Source organism: Hippopotamus amphibius, chromosome 3 (genome assembly GCF_030028045.1).
Source record: "Hippopotamus amphibius kiboko isolate mHipAmp2 chromosome 3, mHipAmp2.hap2, whole genome shotgun sequence".
NCBI classification, from domain to species: domain Eukaryota; kingdom Metazoa; phylum Chordata; class Mammalia; order Artiodactyla; family Hippopotamidae; genus Hippopotamus; species Hippopotamus amphibius.
The window spans coordinates 59439392-59458323 of NC_080188.1; the positions used below are offsets into that span (position 1 = coordinate 59439392).

At 36.1% G+C, this 18932-nt stretch overlaps 1 protein-coding gene across 3 annotated transcripts in view; it reads right to left on the reverse strand.

Moving 5' to 3' along the window:
* Positions 1-519: 519 nt before the first annotated feature.
* Positions 520-18932, reverse strand: part of SNCA (synuclein alpha) — a 125687-nt gene continuing 107274 nt past the window's right edge. Inside the window, exons 6-7 of one of the 3 annotated variants that reach the window (XM_057728208.1) lie at positions 3325-3403; positions 520-1175 (exon numbers count right to left, since the gene is read on the reverse strand). In XM_057728208.1, the coding sequence (XP_057584191.1) occupies positions 1143-1175; positions 3325-3403 (112 nt within the window). In that variant the 3' untranslated portion in view covers positions 520-1142. Of the gene's footprint in view, positions 1176-3324; positions 3406-18932 lie in introns of all 3 variants that reach the window. The other 2 variants (XM_057728209.1, XM_057728210.1) reach the window with 2 other exon arrangements.

Sequence of the window (18932 nt, forward strand, 5' to 3'; positions counted from 1 at the left end):
CCATCCTCTTTGCTGCAGATGGCATTATTTCATTCTTTTTTATGGCAGCATAGTATTCCATGGTATCATCTATGTACCACATCTTCTTTATCCATTTATTTGTCGATGGACATTCAGGTTGCTTCCGAGTCTTGGCTATTGTGAACAGTTGCTATGAACACGGGTGCAAATATCTTTCTGAATTATAGTTTTATCTGGATATATGCCCAGGAGTGGGATTGCTGGATCATATGATAATTCCTTTAGTTTTTTGAGGAACCTCCACACTGTTTTCCATAGTGGCTGCACCAACTTACAGTCCCACCAACAGTGTAGGCGGAGAACCCACTTTTTTCAGTAAGGTCTCTTAAGGTACTAGTGCACATCAAAACATACTTTGGGCAGTGTTCTTCAGAGAATTCCCACAGTAAAGGGTTAATGTTTCATCCTGTCTTCTCAAACTCCTCTAAAATCCCTCCTCCTTCAAATGGCTAAGAACTTTATATTTAAGTTAATTGTGTCAGCTCTCATTGTATGTTGTTTATAAGCATGGCTTTATTATTAAAGTGAGATGGGACAAAAATAAGATTTTTTTATGAGATAACATTTTATTTTAATTTTCACCATTTATATACAAATGCAAGTTAAGAAAACACATCACAAAAGTAACATTTTATAGTTGATATTTATGTAACATTTTATAGTTGATATTTATAGGTGCATAGTTTCATGCGCACGTTTAAGTATTATATGTATTAACAAATTTCACAATACATCAATATTTTTAGAATCATTAAAAGACACCCTAAAATCTTATGATAGTAAATCACTCACAATTTTTCAACATCAGCAACAAAAAAATAGTGAAGATTTAGAAATAAGTGGTAGTCACTTAGGTGTTTTTAATTTGTTTCAACATTTTAGATTTGAAGCCGCACTATCCACAGCACACAAAAACCCTGCTACCATATATTCAGTGAGAGGGAAGCACCGAAATGCTAAGTTGGGGCAGGTACAGATACTCCAATCACTGCTGATGGAAGACTTCAAAACACACTGTGAAAACTGAGAAAATGTCATGACTGGGCACGTTGGAACTGAGCACTTGTACAGGGTGGAACGTCTGTCAGCAGATCTCAGGAAACTGGGAGCAAAGATATTTCTTAGGCTTCAGGTTCGTAGTCCTGATACCCTTCCTAATAACAGGAAAATCAGAAAGACAACATGAAGCTTTAGTATAAGTGACCAGTAATGAGGGCTTTAGGGCAAATGAGCTAGGACATGGCTCGCCACTTTGAATAAAGGTTATAGTTTTAACTGTTCTGGAACTATTCTGCTACATTCAATATAATTTTCTTTTTAATAGTTTTGTCTTCCTATCAAATATAAAAGTGAATTATTCTTGTGGTCAGAGTTAGGGTATCTGAATTCTACTTCCAGATGCGCCATTTAATGATCATGTGACCTAGACCTGTAGGATGAAGTAGCCGGTCTACCTTACCTGGCTCTCATTTTCTTCTACTAAAGTGTGAGAACCAAATCAGGTGATTTCTTAGAAAGAAATTAAGACGTTTAAAGGCATGTCACATTTTTTCTCCTTTTACTTTCCCAGTTGGGAATGTCATCTTTCACCTGTGGCTTAACTTATTACTATTTCAAAGCGCCTCCTCTCCCCCTACAATATTTGGATAATGTAGACAATAAAAATATTGATAGTCTTAACCAAAGTGGCCAGATTAGTCCTCCTAAAAAACAACTCTAATAATATCTGAATCCTGGTTAAAAACATATTTTCAATAACTCAAGCTGTTTTCTGAATAAAGTACAAATTTAAAGGGCCAGATTTTTCCAGTACTTTACAATTTGTCTTTGACTCATCTCTGCAGTCTTCATCTGTCACTATTCTCAGAGCTTGAATCACATTGAGTTGCTCACTGTGCCTCAGACATATCCATGTGCATTCTCAGACATGCATGCCTTAGAGATTTCCTTGTGCTATAATATCCTCCCTTCATCTTGGCCTATCATATCTCCCACCCCTTCCCGCCCAGGTCACCACCACCTCTTCTGTAAAACTTCTTTTGATTGATCTAAAGAAATGTTGCAAAATGTTAATTTTTTTTGTGCATCGTCTATCTTTTTGCCCCTGTGATGCCTGGTGCATAAAAGGCAGTCCATAATGGTTTTTAAGGGTATCATGATGAATAAATAAAGGGACACATTTGTATTTATCAAACCTACTAGAGGGTAAACTCCTTGCATCCTGGTACTAGCAATTCTTCTTCTTGTATTTTCCATAGTGTTTAGCCCGTGCCATATAAAGACCCCCAAACTTTGGTAAAACTACTTAGGCAAATAAATAATTTAACCTCAATTTTTGCAAATGGGATGATTATCAATATGCCTTTTAATGATGCTGTGAAGAAGAAGAAACTAACTACAACACACTTTTAACTCAATTTTTAATGGTGAGGTCTGGTTTTGGTATCAGGGTAATATTGTTCTCATAGAATTAACTAGGGAGTGCTCTGTCTTCTATTTTTTGGATGATAAGTTAATTGGCATTAATTATAATTAATTGATATTTTTTCTTTAAATATTTGGTAAAATTCACCAGTGAAGGCATCTGGTCCTGGGATTCTCTCCCTGGAGAGGTTTTTTAGTAATTGTCTTCTTATTAGAAATCTATTCAGATTTTCTATTTCTTCCTGAGTCAGTTTCATTCATCTAAAAGTATTTTCTAATTTCCCTTGTGATGCACTTGCTATTAAAGAAACTTACTTTCAAATTAAATTATGCTGCTTAAAATGCTAGACTTATCTATTATCGCAAACCACGCATTTATCATATTTCTACTCTCTAATTTTTTTGAGTAACTTTTATTTTACTATGCAAACAGCTCACCGGAAATGTATGGCAAATAATAATTACTTCTTTTGGCATTTAGTTGATTTCTCTAACTTTCCATTTTGGCATTTGTTTTAGAAGGTAAACTTTCTAGTAAAATAATTCTTTAATGGTGGGGGTCAGTAAACTCTTTCTGTAAAAGGCCAGGCTGTAAGTATTTGAGGTTGTGCAGGTCACATACCATCTCTGTCACTGCTGCTGCCTTGTATTTTTTCTTTAAACAACTCTCTACAAATTTAAAAGCCATTCATAGCTTGAAAGTTGTCTACACAATACATGTCCTGGATTTGGCCAACTTGTGCATCTAGAGAGTAAGTCATTTTCTATAAGGACAAACATAAGGGACATCTGACAGAGACAGATTTGGGGTATTCATTATTGGACCCAACTTGAACTCTTAAACTTTATTTTTGGAGTTTTATGTGTATAAACTCTTACCTCAGAAGGCATTTCATAAGCCTCATTATCAGGATCCACAGGCATATCTTCCAGAATTCCTTCCTGGGAGGCTCCTTCACTCTAATATTTAAATGAAAAGCATTTGAAGACTATGAGGAGCTACCATGATTCACTTTTAAAAGTCACAATCATATTCTGAAAAAAGTCTTATATACAGTACTGGCAGGGATGTAGTAAAAACGGCACTCTTTAATATTACTGCTAGCACTCTAAACTACACAGTGCCTTTGGTAAAACATTGAGGCAACATGTTATTAACACTAAAAATTTACATTTTTTTTCACCAAGTAATTCACAATTTGGGAAATGGTCCAAAGCTAGAGAACAAAGGTGTTTCTCACAGGATCGATGACTGTAGTAAAAATTGTTAACCTAAATACTCAATGGATGATGAAGAGTTAGGAAAATTATTATTCAACAATTCAATAGATTATTATGAAAGCATCTATTACTATGACAAAAATTATATAAAAAACAAGAACCTCTTTATGATACAATGTTTAGCAGTATATAAATGTTGTATATATTATGGATATAACCTAGGTAGAATACAGATACAAAAGTGAAACAGATTTGAGGAAGGCACAAAAAAATATTAAAAGTACTTTTTGTTGGGCAGCAATGCATGTCATTTTTACCTTTTTGGAGGTTTTTAGTTTACATAACCATTTATATAATGTAAAAACATAAATACTTTATACTTCATTTCTGATAATGACAAAGAAACAAAATTTAAAAAACTGAAATTTCGGTATTGAAACCATACATATTTGGAGGAAGAAAAATCAAGTATTTGATCAGACAGTTTTCCAAGTATCTCTCCTTAGGATACCACAAATTCAACCTGTTATGGTCATGGTTTTACTAGTGTTCTTCATTAAATACCTTTTGTTGCTTTGCATTTATTCCAGAAAAGGAATTTAAAAAGGTGACTGAAAATTAGAAGAGTAGGGAGGCAACGTGAGCCTATATGAACTTACTCAAAGATATCAAAGAATCCCCCAGTCAGCGTGGCTTCTGTTTAAAACTATGCCTGATGTAAATAATATCTCCCCATGTCTTCATCATGAAAATGACTGACAGAGGGATAAGAAAATGAATGACAGTGAGAAAAGGTCAAACTAAAGCCCATTCTTACATTAGCTGGATAAAGATGCTTTTAGATCATCTTCCCCTACTTAACTCCTATTTTATAAATTTAAAAAGTCCAAGTTATTTATAGATGAAATAAGATATAAATGATCCCCAAAATACCTCACTGCTAAACATGGAGAACAGTACTGTTTTCAGTGTTTCACCTCTTGGTGCAAATCAAGAATACAGGTTCTCCTGATTGGTGGTTAGACGCCAGTGATGTAATATCACAAGACTTGAGTTCAGATCCTAGCTTCTATAGATTCTAGATCTTTTGTGATGTTGAACAAGTTTCTTAAGCTTTCTCTAAGCATCAAATAGCCTTAGTGATAAAATGGGGCTGCAATACCTTTTTAAATTGTGAGGAGTCAATGACATCATTAGTCCTCTCATTAGTATTTAGAGAACTTTTAGTGATAGACAAGTATGAGCAAAATAAGGTGAATTTCCTGTTTCTAAACATTTTAAGCTTTTAGGGATTTATTTTTCTAATCTAATTTGATTTTGATATAGACTAGACAAGTAAATGTGCAGAACTGACTTGCTTTCTATCACAAATGAGGTGCTAATTGTACAACTAAGACTGGTGTATGTTATTGGATATGTGTGTGTATATATATCTGGGTGTGTCTGTTGCATTCTTCAAAGTTCACCCAAGTAATGCTGAATGTTGCTGGTGAACTCTTTGGATAGATTGATCATGTATTGGATCAAGTGAAATCCATCCCTACTAATTTTAAATAATGATTTACTTAGGTTGCAAGTACATAATAACTGCCTGTTTTTTAAAGTACATGTATTTCTGAGCATCTACTTACCTAATCTTTAAAATTGCATTCTGAATATCTACAGTTTATAAAGTAAAATATGTGTCACTTGTGTGTAAGGATTTGAGATGCCATAGAGGAAATGCTAATATGATTTTTGAAAAGAGACCAAATGAGTGATGAGACAGAAAGTCAGCTACAAAAATGAAGACACATAGATAAACAGGAAAAAGAGGAAACAAGTGAACTATAAATACCAGAATGGTCAATAAGTGTCAACATGTCACAAGAAGAGGCCTATACTTTCAGATATCTTTACTCACTAAAGGAATAAATATATGTTGCTTTCACAAGTTTGACTGCTAGACTTTATCTGTTGTTCTCTGGAGAATGAGATTATTGATTTCATTAAAATGTAAATACATTAATATTAGTAAACTTATCATTAAGATTTTAACTGTATTATATGAAGTAGAAATAGCTTATAGACCTCCCATGAGGCAGGCTATCTTTTTTTTTTTTTTTTGGCACACAGGCTTAGTTGCTCCGCAGCATGTGGGATCTTCCTGGAGCAGGGATCGAACTCATGTCCTCTGCATTGGCAGGCAGATTCCCAACCACTGCGCCACCTAGGAAGCCCCGAGGCAGGCTATCTTTAGCCACATCTTGCCAAGGAAATTTGGCTTTAGAGAGGTTTAGTAATTTGCTCAGAGTTAAACCAGCAGAGGTGACTTCAGACTCTGTGCCCTTAACCACTATCCTGAGCTTCTTCCCCAAAAGAATTTTGGTATTCAAAATGTTTTAACTATCCACAGATTTCAGAAACTGAGAAATAGGACATTCTCTCATGTCCCTGACTATGCCTTGCCTATTCCTTTAAAATCCAGTTAAGTGTCTATTTCTGGTAAACAAAATTATCTCATAATTTGATTGTTGAAACCCATCAAAGAAGTTTATTCACAAGCATTGTATGCTCTGTGGGGCCATTACACCTTTCATACTATAAAAGTTTACCCAGAAGGAAAAACAAACAAAAAGTATTAGCTAAAGCACAAGTGAAAATTGCCTTTGTTTATCAAAATACTGATGAATTCTCTAGTGTGTAGAAAAAAACCACCCCGAGGGCATGGCTAGAGAAACTAGTGAGGGTTAAGGAAATAGTGGGGTTGAAGTTGCAAAATAAAAGATAATTACTCAAAATCCTTTAAGAACAGGGGTATATGATATTCAATTTCCTATTTTTCTATCCAGTCTTGTGCTGCAATATAATTTCACCATCTTACCATATCCTTCACACATAGCCTGTTGGCCCTAAACATTCACTGAAGTGCTACCCAGCGGTCAGATTAGGATGCTGCAGTATGAGGAAAGCACAGCATAGGTAGAAGATGGATTATATAATGGAAGCAAGAAATTAGAACCAGAATTGACCAGGAAAAATATAATGACAGGAAAACCACCAAACATGTATCTTGCCTTTCATGTACAAACTGTACCTTAGGGTAAACAAATAGTCAGTGATTACAGGTTTTCCTAATAGATATAATCCTTCCTTCTAAGAAAGGAAAGAATTAGAATATCACCTTTTTACAACAAATGTTGGCAATGATTATCAATGGCTGCCAATGTGACATGAAGAGATAAAACCACATACATGTGCCCTGATAGCAGACATATCACCCCATAACATATTCTTGCCAAACAGTATAATCTGATTGACATCTAACTATTACTAGATCTGACAGTTTACAGCAAATATAAGGGACTGAAAAACAAGTTCACATAATTGGATGCAATTAGCAAATTTTGGACTGTGGGAAGCGATACAGGACAAATAAATACTTCAACAAGTAAAATGCAAGAAAAACAAAAGTTTGGGGAAACCTGTAGATTAAAGTGGATGTGAGAGAGCATTAGAAAATTACAATTTAACCTTATTTCACTTGTATTTGGAATCCTGGTTTAAGAAAATGAGAAGTAAATATGAGATGGGGGAATTTAAACACTGACTGGATATTTAGAGTTACTGTTTATTTTTAAAATGTGATATTTGAGTTAAAGTCCTTAAATCAAAAAAAATAATCAAATGTTTTTAGATCAAATAAGATATATAGGTATTTGCTTTGAAATTATCCAGGTTTGGGTGGGGAGAAATGAGTAGGCTATAGAAGAAACAGGAGTCTATGTGGTAGTGATTGGTTGCATTTGAAGGGGAGCAGAATGTGTACCCTAAAACATGGCAGATGGATTAATTTGAACTAAAAGCAATCAAGGCCCAGAAGACTCAGGAAGAGCTTTTTACCTGCTCCATAACTGCCTACAAGAATGTAGATTAGAGAGGCCTGTACCAGAAAGAGACTTTTACCAGAAATACTTTTTTATCTGAAAACCTCATCTGCATGGCAGGGCAAACATCTGATTGCTGAACATCTGCTCTTCTCATCTTCCTGTGAATTGTCCTCCTCCCCTTTGAAGCTCTGGCCCCCTATCCCATTCTTTAGCTTAGGGTAGTATATAAGCCTCAATTGCTTGACTGCCTTTGAGTTCCATATATTTGTGTGGCTCTCATTTATGAAATTAAATTTGTTTTTCTCCTGTTAATCTGTTTTATGTCAATTTAGTTATGAGAGCAACCAAAGAACCCATAAGGAATGAAGGGAAAGTTTTTCCTCCCCAATAGTTTGGCGCCCAATGAGGGACTCTCCTTTGGCTGGACATTGCTTGTCCTGGGGCTGCTGCAGCTGAGAGAGACTGAAAGGTCTCGTAGAAGGTAAGTATTCTTAGCACATCATTCTCCTGGTTCTCTGCCTGCAGGATCTGGTGAAAGCAAGAGTGGGGAGAGTTCTTTTCCTTTTTCTAGATTTAGATTAGCAGGAGAAAATATTTGTGTAAATCAGTTTCTTTGGTATAGTGACTCTGGTAAAGATTTGTTATGAGTATTCTTGTTTTCTGTTGATTCCTTTCCTCCTAGGTCATTGTTTTTTTGTCTTCTGTGTTGTTTGTCATAAGGAGGAAAATCATAGGGTTGAATACAGGCATAGGTCTTATAAGCTTGTTGTCTGAGCTGGCCTCACAGACTGGTATCTCTTTAGACAAGCTTTGCTGTGGTTCCCCTATATTAAAGACAACAGCAACAGAGATGAGGTATTCTTTTTGTCTTGTTCAACCCCATCCGCCTGTTTTAACTTCCATTTCCTGTTAAGATTTGCAGAGAGCACTCTGTGCAGACCACCAGGCTTAGGGTATAAAGATTACTTGTGTAAATCATGAAAGCCAGGAAGTGAATTTGGCAGTATCACTTGGGATGGGTGGTAAGGCTGGCTTCGCTGGGCCTTACAATGCCACCTACTTTTCCAGGGCCCTGTAACCAGATTCTGCCAGCTTCAGGCTTTCCTATGCAATGTCCCTTGCAAATGTATTCTGGATCCCCAATGCAAAGAATTCATGTCTATGGACAGCAGTAATTCTATTAAATTACAAAGCCCTTTTACCTCTACTTTCAGTTCCTATCACATTTAGGGAGGAGTTAAAAAGATTAGTGGACATTCACAATCCCACTTATAGCTGCCAAGGTGTGTTCTTCCCGTCCATAAAAATTATTTTGCATTATATATAAGAAAATTATTTTGTAGTTAACAGAGAAAGCTCCTGGTGATGGGCAGGAGGTGGGGGGGGGGGGGGTTGGAATCTCACAAAAGAAACAGAAGACACAGGCCCTCCTATAAATAATCAGGAAATGGATTAGCTTGAGGCCAATATTCAGGAGCTAACAGAAGCAATAGTAGAGGTTTTTTCCTCATGAAGTGAACTGGTCCAAGATTGAATTGTACATTCAGAAAAAAAGGGACAATATCTGAAGCCTTCTGTTAAAGACTTTATGCAGAATTTTAAAAGGCATACTGGATGGGGCTTCCTAGGTGGCGCAGTGGTTAAGAATCCGCCTGCCAATGCAGAGGTCACGGGTTCGTTCCCAGCTCCAGGAAGATCCCACATGTCGCAGAGCAACTAAGCCAGTGTGCCACAAAAAAATAAATAAATAAATAAAAGGCATACTGGGACTTTTGAGGTGATCCAGTGGTTAAGAATCTGCCTGCCAATGCAGTGGAAACGGGTTCAATCCCTGCTCCAGGAAGATCCTACATGCCACTGAACAACTAAGCCTGTGCACCACAACTACTGAGCCTGTGCTCTAGAGCCCATGAGCCACAACTATTGAGCCCATGTGCCGCAACTACTGAAGCCCATGTGCCTAGAGCCTGTTGTCCACAAGAAGGGAAGCCACTGCAGTGAGGAGCCCGTGCACTACAATGAAGAGTAGCCCCCTGCTCACCACAACTAGAGAAAGCCAGTGTGCAGCAACGAAGACCCAATGCAGCGAAAAATAAATTTGTTAAAATTAAAAAAAGCATACTGCATTAAACCCTGAAGCTCCAAAACATAGAAATATTTTGATTTCCATCTTCTTTGGAAATCTCCCTAATATAAGAAAGCAAATTAAAGATAATGTAGTTGAATGGGTGGGCCAGCCTCTTGATATTATTCAGGCTGCAACCCAATCTTTGAGGAATTAAAATCAACTGTCCTTATCTTATAACTCTTTGCAAAACCAGAAATGCAGCTGTAGAAACATTTCAAAGCACACCTATCTTTACCAACCCCCAAATCTCTCCTATTCATCTCAAAATGCTTGCACATATTGTAAAAGATCAGGACATTGGAACAGAAGTGTTCTAAAAAGAAGGAAAAATAGTAATTACCCTACACTTCTGATAACAGAGAAACATATTCCAAAACTCCTTGGAGACAACTCAAATTCTTTGTGCCTTGAAGGTGTAAATCTTCCATGTCTTTGAAATGTAAACACCCCAAGGAGATAACTAATATAGACTGAAGTAAACAAAAAGGTAGCGGGGAGAGAGGCTTTTAAAAATAAAACACAAATTGCTATAAATTTTCCCTTGCCGAAAACTTAATCCACCGCTTCCATAAGATTACTTGTTAAGGACAAGTAAAAGTCTTCTCCACAAAAATTAGTAAAATGCTTTAGCCATTTGAATGAGTAACCTTCATTTGTTCCATCTCCCAGAGACACAACTTGGATTCAACTATTATTTTATAAACTAATGAGTTTTGTATCATTGTGTGTGATTCTTGGATAAAATTTTGGGATGGGAGCTATAGGGTTCCTGTTTGTGTCTGTGTGTTTATATATGTCTATGGATGTATGCTATATATATGTGATATCTTTCTACCTCTGAATGGTATTGCCAAAATTAGTTCACCAAAATAAATAAATAAATGAATGACTTTAACTGGCTTAAAGGAAAACATGCACTTATCAATTTAAATGTTTTTAAACTCTCTGAAATATAATAGATACTAATCCAGATGCTTTTCAAGTTCATGTGGTCTGGGATAATCTTTGGTAAATAAAAGCCAGTTTAAGTTTGTTGGTTTAATTAAAATCAGCATGTCTTTAGAGTTATCAGCATTAAATATAATTTATTCTACCTAAGTTTACTAAAAGTCAAATAAGCTCATGTTATCTCTGTTATAGAATTTATCAGAAAGAAAAATAACCTCAGATGATGGCTAGCTGCTTTAATGCCTCATGAAATTTTATTAGTAATCTAAATATGATTAAGAACAAGTGAATTAAATCATTTTAAGGGAATAAAAAATTTAAGTGAACTTTTCAAAAATAATTATGTTTTATGATAAGTCTACTTAAATAGTTTTCTAAATCTCTTTGGTAATTTAGAGTTTTGCTATGTTAAGTTAAATGATGGAAATAGATCATTTCCAAATAGAATAAAATACAGAAACATTAATTACTGAACATAGGTTTATCCACTTTTGACTTTCTATTACAGAGAAACTAAAGATATTTGGATCTGTCAGTAACATGTTTTGTGCCACATTTAAAAAAAAAATACTATGAGAAAGCATATATTTTTAGAAATTATGAAATGTACTCCTAAATTTACCAATCTACAGAATGCTAATGTGATAGTTCACAATTGCTTACTTAGTTTTCACTAGATATTAAAGTTTCCAAGAGTTAAGAATTTTTCTTAATATATGTAATCATATATTAATGCATGTATGTGGAATATAGAAAAATGGTACAGATCAACCATTTGCAAGACAGAAACAGAGACATAGATGTAGAGAACAAACATATGGACACCAAGGTGGGAAAGCAGGGGAAAATAGGTGGGATGAATTGGGAGATTGGGATTGCCATATATACATTACTAATAAGGAAAAAATATCAAATTGTACACTTTAAATATATGCAGTTCATTGTATGTCAATTATATCTCAATAAAAGTTCTTAAAATATGTTATTAAAACTACTAGAAATAAAAGAAAAAAACTCTGTATGCAAGGGAATAAGATATGTTTTTGGCTAAGAGAAAGTTATGAGGCATGGAGTTATGTTTTTATTAAGAGGAAAAGACTAATTTTGTCCTAAAATAAACTATTTCAGAATGGGAAAGCAGAAAATGAAAGACAAATTAAATGGATAGACAAAATTGGGGAGAAAGGGAGGGAGGGAGGGAGAAGAAAAGAGAATTTTGTCTTGTGTAGTCAAACTGGCTAAAATGGAATGAAGTTATTATAAATCTTTTTCAAAAATGAGCTTTAATAACAACAGTATACTTATATTTGTGTAAAAATAAAACTTAATTTTCTTTCATCTGCTAAAAGAACAAAATTTTCTTGGACTAGTGGTCTGCTCTTCACAAGATTGTGAAAGGTTTTTCTTTACCCTAGTAAGTAATCTGCGTAGAATATAAACATTCTCTATTTTATCAAAATAATTTATTGTGCTTCATGTTGTCTTTATCACAAAGACTTGTCTTTATCAAGTCTTTGATTACTTAAGAAAACTGAGTCTTCTCTATTAAAAGAGTTTTTTTTTTTAACAATTATGTAACTTTCTGTATCTGCCTGCAAAGTATTTTGTTGCCAATTTGGTTAAATGGATAACTAAGTAGTATATCACAATGACCTATGATCCTATTTGAATCCCCCAAATCAAATTCTAAATGAAATCTTTTTGCCCTTGAAATAATTGGGATTTTCAAGAGGGTCCCTGGAACATCTCAAAAGATTTGTTCTCTCATTAAAAAAAGAGAGAAATGCTAAACTAAGTTTACTTCACATTAAATTACATGGTAAGTATTGTCAGGCAAGAAGTAATATTAAACCTTCTTTATGTTATATTTCTATGGATATATGTTACTAATATGTATTCCAGAATTTGTATAAAATCCCTAAAAATATGATATGTAATGTTTTCAGTCACAATTCTAGTTATTACTTTAAAATGTTGTATGTCACAAAAATAATCAAATTTCCTTATCAATTACATTATAATGAACTCTCATCAATCATTAACTATGATTTTTTTCTTCTATTATTAACAGACAGTTACTCTTTTACTCTGATGCTTTGGGAAAAGTGTTCCTGTAAAAGTGCTTTGCCATCAAGAAGATTCCTGGAAAGGAATCTAACAAGTACAGGTATTTGATAACTTTCCAATCATACCACTGAACTGGGTAAGAATTTGCATTAATCTAATAGAGAAACTGATGGCTTCACAAAACTGCTAACAAAAGATTAATATCATTAAGAATTAATTACATGGGACTGAATGACTGATGAAGATAACAACTTTTATGACTTTTTTGTTTGAAATATTCTTGGTTCTTTGGTTTTGTTTTTCTAGATTTAAAGAAACCTTTTACTTTTTCTCTTAAGCTATTAGCAATTTAATAAATATACTTTTGTGAACAAAAATTACTTTTTCTCACTATCTGATCTCAGAATTTGGAGACTCAGTGAATATTCTTATTTTCATGGCATTATCATTTGTGTAAGTTTAATAGGAATCTGTCCTCATGACACAACTGGAAACATTGGTCATACACCAAGGCTTTGACTGGAATGTCATATTTGAGAATGTGCATAGAGTCATATATGACCAGAGAGTTTTAAGGAACAAAGGTTGATGTTATGCACCCAGTAATGTCCCTCGAAAACCAGCCTGGTACCCTGCTTACAGGGCTCCTGGCAGCCTTATAAGATGAGTAAGGAAAGTCACTTCCTGGCAGGTGCAGGAACCTCAAGATATCTTGGGGACCTCAGGAAGAGAAGAATTACTCCAAATATATAGGTATTGCAGGCAAAGTCTGATGGTAAGTCCTTGGCTTGGCTGTGTAGCCTCCAGAGGCTTTTAAAAGTTAAATCTGAGATTCTTTATGAAAAGTTCCCACAAAGCAGATTAAAAAGAGCCTATATGGTCAGTCACTATTCTTTTTTTTCTTTAAATATAGGTTTTTAATTAATTAATTAATTATTTGACTGCATTGGGTCTTCGTTGCTGCATGCAGGCTTTCTCTAAGTTGCGGAAAACACGGGCTACTCTTTGTTGTGGTGTGCAGGCCTCTCAGTGTGGTGGCTTCTCTTGTTGCAGAGCATGGGCTCTAGGCATGTGGACTTCAGTAGTTGTGGCACATGCACACAGTAGTTGTGGCTCATGCACACAGTAGTTGTGGCTTATGGGCTCTAGAGCACAGGCTCAGTAATTGTGGCACATGGGCTTAGTTGCTCTGCAGCATGTGGGATCTTCCTGGACCTGGGATCAAACCTGTGTCCCCTGCATTGGCCACTTAACCACTGTGCCACCAGGAAGTCCTAGTCAGTCACTATTCTTATCGCACTTATGTAAATAATAAGGCAAAGTCTGTTAAAACTAGACTTAAGTTTACATTAATCTTACCATGGTTATCTTTGGTAGAAATGAAGCTAACTGTAGAGAGAAAAATTATGTCTAAGTAATACACCTTTGTGGATATCATATTCTAGTGTTGTTAATTGTCTTTGAGGTTTTGTTTTCTACCTGTAAACTGGACTGGATTCTAAATTCTAGTTTCCTTCAGTATTTGGCTACAATTCTCCAAGCTAACATTTCCAATTTTCACCCACTTTTTCACTTGAAATCACTATGAACAAAATTGCTCTTCTCCTGAAGCTCTGCAAATTAAATGTGAACAACTTGATATAAACTTCCCAGAACTCACCACAGCAGCTCATGTATAGATAGTCTTTATGTCTGTTGCTGCATGGGCCACTCAGTAATTTTACCTGAATATCCAATGATATCAGAGATATTCAAACTGCAAAAGATGTTTTGGCCTTGACAGCTAGAAATCTTCTTATCTTGCTGCCCTTAGGAGTCAAACTGGGTTTATAGTCTGCTCCAAACATTAATCTTTGTTTTTCTTTTGTTTCCACAGAAATGACTTTTATTGAATATCTAATTGCTTATACAATATAGGCCTAACTTTGGGAGCCCAATTGCATCACTGCCTCCTGAAATGAAACACAACTCTTTAACTGAATTGACCTATTCTCAGGATTAAGACACTGGTTCAGTGAGAGAGGCAATCTACCAGCTCAACTTCTGGACTGTGAAACTTCTTGGAGAAGTTTTAAAGGCAGGACTGAAGAGGAGCAGAATATGCCATCTCAAAATGTGCTACTTTGGTAGGTAGATTATTTTAAGCTAAAAGCAATTAAAGCCCAGCAGACTCAGGAAGAGCTTTCTGCACTCCTCCCCGCCCCCAGCTGCCTAAAAGAATTTAGATAGGGAGGGGAGAAGACAAGATGGTGGAGTAGAAGGACTTGGGCTCACCCCCTCTTACAAAAACAGCAAAATCACAAATAACTGCTTAACAACCATCAACAAAAAAGACTGGAAACTACCAAAAAAGATATTCTACATCAAAAAACAAAGAAGTCACAAACGAGATGGTTGGAGGAGCACTTTCGTGATATAATCAAATCCCATACCTGACAGTTGGGTGACCCACAAACTGGAAAATAATTATATCACAGAGGTTCTCCCACGGGAGTGAGAGTTCTGAGCCCCATGTCAGGCTCCCCAGCCTGAGGGTCTGGATTCAGGAGGAGGAACCCCCAGAGCATTTTGCTTTGAAGGCCAGTGGGGCTTGAGTGCAGGAGCTCCACAGGACTGGAAGAAACAGAGACTCCACTCTTAGATGGTACACACAAGTTTTCACATGCACTGGGACCCAGGCCAAAGCAGTGACTCCATAGGAGTCTGGGCCAGGCCTACCGATGAGTTTTGGAGGGTCTTCTGGGGAGGCGGGGGTCAACTGTGGCTCACTGTGGGGGCAGGAACACTGGTAGTGGAGGCCCAGAGAATGATCATCAGCATGAGGTCTCCTGGAGGTCACCATTTTGGCACCAAGACCTGGCCCCACTCAACAGTCTACAGGTTCCAGTGCTGGGACACCTCAGAGAAAACAACTAATAGGTTGGGAACGCAGCCCCACCCATCAGCAGACAGGCTGCCTGAAGTCATCCTGAGCCACAGCTACTTCTAAACACACCACCTGACACAGCCCTGCCCACCGGAGGTGCAAGACCCAGTTCCACCCACCAATGTGCAGGCAACGGAAGCAAGAGGAACTACAATCTTGCAGCCTACAGAATGGAAGCCCACAAACACAGAAAGTTAGACAAGATGAGATGGTAGAGAAACATGCTCCAGAAAAAGGAACAATATAAAACCCCAGAAGAACAATTAAGTGAAGTGGAGATAGGCAATCTACCTGAAAAAGAATTTGGAGTAATAATAGTGAAGATGATCCAAGATCTCAGAAAAAGAATGGAGTCACAGACCAAGAAAATACAGGAAATGTTTAACACACCGATCAGGGGATTTTTGCAGAAACTAAAGCCTGTGGCCATAATATATCTCTTGTCAAAAATGTGTTAACAAAGAGCTAGAAGATTTAAAGAACAAACAAACAATATGATAGCTGAAATGAAATGAAAAATACACTAGAAGGAATCAATAGCAGAATAACTGAGGCAGAACAACAAACAAGTGAGCTGGAAGACAGATTGGTGGAAATCACTGCCATGTGGTTCTAGGATGAAAACAGAAATACAGATCAATGGAACAGAACAGAAAGCCCCAGAAATAAACTCACACACCTATGGTCAGTTAATCTATGACAGAGGAGGCAAGAATGTACAATGGAGAAAAGACAGTCTCTCCAATAAGTGGTGCTGGGAAACTGAACAGCAACATGTAAAAGAATGAAATTAGAACATTCTCTAACACCATACACAAAAATAAACTCAAAATGGATTAAAGACCTAAATGTAAGGCCAGATACTATAAAACTCTTAGAGGAAAACACAGGCAGAACACACTTTAACGTAAATCACAGCAATATCTTTTTGGATCCACCTCCCAGAGTAATGAAAATAAATATAAACAAATGGGACATAATGAAACTTAAAAGCTTTTGCACAGCAAAGGAAGCCATAAACAAAATGAAAAGATAACCTATAGAATGGGAGAAAATATTTGCAAATGGAGTGACTGACAAGGGATTAATCTCCAAAATATACAAACAGCTCATGCAGCTCATTATCAAAAAAAAATCCAATCAAAAAATGGGCAGAAGGCCTTTTAGAGGACTGGGATGGGGAGGGTGGGGGTGGGAGTCAAAGGAGGGAGTGAATACGGGGATATGTGTATAAAAACAGATGATTGAACTTGGTGTACCCCCAAAAAATAATAAATTAAAAAAAAAATGGGCAGAAGGCCTAAATAGACATTTCCCCAAAGAATACATACAGATGGCCAAAAAGCACATGAAAAGATGCTCAACGTTGCTAATTATTAGAGAAATGCAAGTCAAAACTACAGTGAGATATCACCTCACACTGGTCAGAATGGCCATCATCAAAAAGTCTAAAAACAATAAATGCTGGAGAGGGTGTGGAGAAAAGAGAACCCTCCTACACTGTTTGTGGGAATGTAAATTGGTATAACCACTATGTAGAACAGTATAGAGATTCCTTAAGAAACTACCATATGATCCAGCAATCCTACTCCTGGACATATATCAAGAGAAAACCATAATTCGAAAAGATACATGCACCCCAATATTCACTGTAGCACTATTCACAATAGCCAAGACATGGAAGCAACCTAATGTCCATTGACAGAGGAATACATAAAGATGTGGTGTGTGTGTATATATATATATATATATATATATATACACACACACATATACACACAATGAAATACTACTCAGCTATAACAAAGAATGAAATAATGCCATTTGCAGCAACGTGGATGGACCTAGAGATTATCATACTAAGTGAAGTAAGTCAGAGAAAGACAAATATCATATGTCACTTAGATGTAGAACCTAAAAAAGTAATACAAATGAATCTATTTTCAAAGCAGAAACAGACTCACAGACTTGGAAAACAAACTTATGGTTACCAAAGGGTAAAGGTTGTGGGGGGAGGATAAATTAGGAGTTTAGGATTAATATATACACACTACTATATATAAAATAGATAACCAACAAGGACCTACTGTATAGCACTGGGAACTCTACTCATTATTCTGTAATAATCTATTTGAGAAAAGAATCTGGAAAAGAATGGATATATGTAGATACATAACAATCACTTTGCTATAAACCTGAAACTAACACAATATTATAAATCAACTATACTGCAATATAAAATAAAAATTAAATTAAAAAAATAATTTGGATAGAGGCCTCTACCAGAAAGAGAGCTTTAACAGAGATAACATTTTATCTGAAGACTTATCTGAGAGGCAAAGCAAACATCTAATTATCAAACATCTGCTCTTCACCTCTTCCAGTGAATTGCCTTCCTCCTCTTTGAAGCTGCAGGTCCCTATCCCATTCTTTAGCTTAGGATGGTGTCTGAACCTCAGTTTCTGGCTGCTTTTGAATCCTGTATTTTTATAGGGATCCTACATGTGCAAAATTAAATGTCTTTCTCCTGGCAATATGTCTTATGTCAATTTAGTTATTAGACCAGCCAAAGAACCAGAATGGAAGAAGGAAAAAATTTCCACCCATTTCCCATCTTTAATTTTTAATAACAAGCTTTTAAAAGTATATATATTCATTTTCCCAGTACTGGGCATATACCCGAAGCAAACCGTAATTCAAAAAGAAACGTGTACCATAATGTTCATTGCAGCACTGTTTACAATAGTCAGGATGTGGAAGCAAGCTAAATACCTATCAACAGATGAATGGATAAAGAAGATGTAGCACATATATACAACGGAATATTACTCAGCCATAAAAAAGAATGAAATTGAGTTATTTGTAATGAGGTGGATAGACCTAGAGTCAGTCATACAGAGTGAAGTAAACCAGAAAGAGAAAAACAAATACCGTATGCTAACTCATATATATGGACTCTAAAAAAAAAAAAAAAAAATGGTACTGATGAACCCAGTGACAGGGCAAGAATAAAGATGCAGATGTAGAGGACAGACTTGAGGACACAGGGTTGGGGTGAGGGGGACCAATGGGGAAGCTGGGATGAAGTGAGAGAGTAGCTTTGACATATATACACCACCAAATGTAAAATAGATAGCTCGTAGGAAGTTTCTGCATAACATAAAGAGACAAACTTGATGATGGGTGATGACTTGGAGGGCCAGAATAGGGAGGGTGGGAGGGAGTAGTGGGAGGGTAGGGATATGTGTATAAATATAGCTGATTCATTTTGGTGTACCTTAAAAATTGGCACAGCATTGTAAAGCAATTATCTTCCAATAAAGAGCTG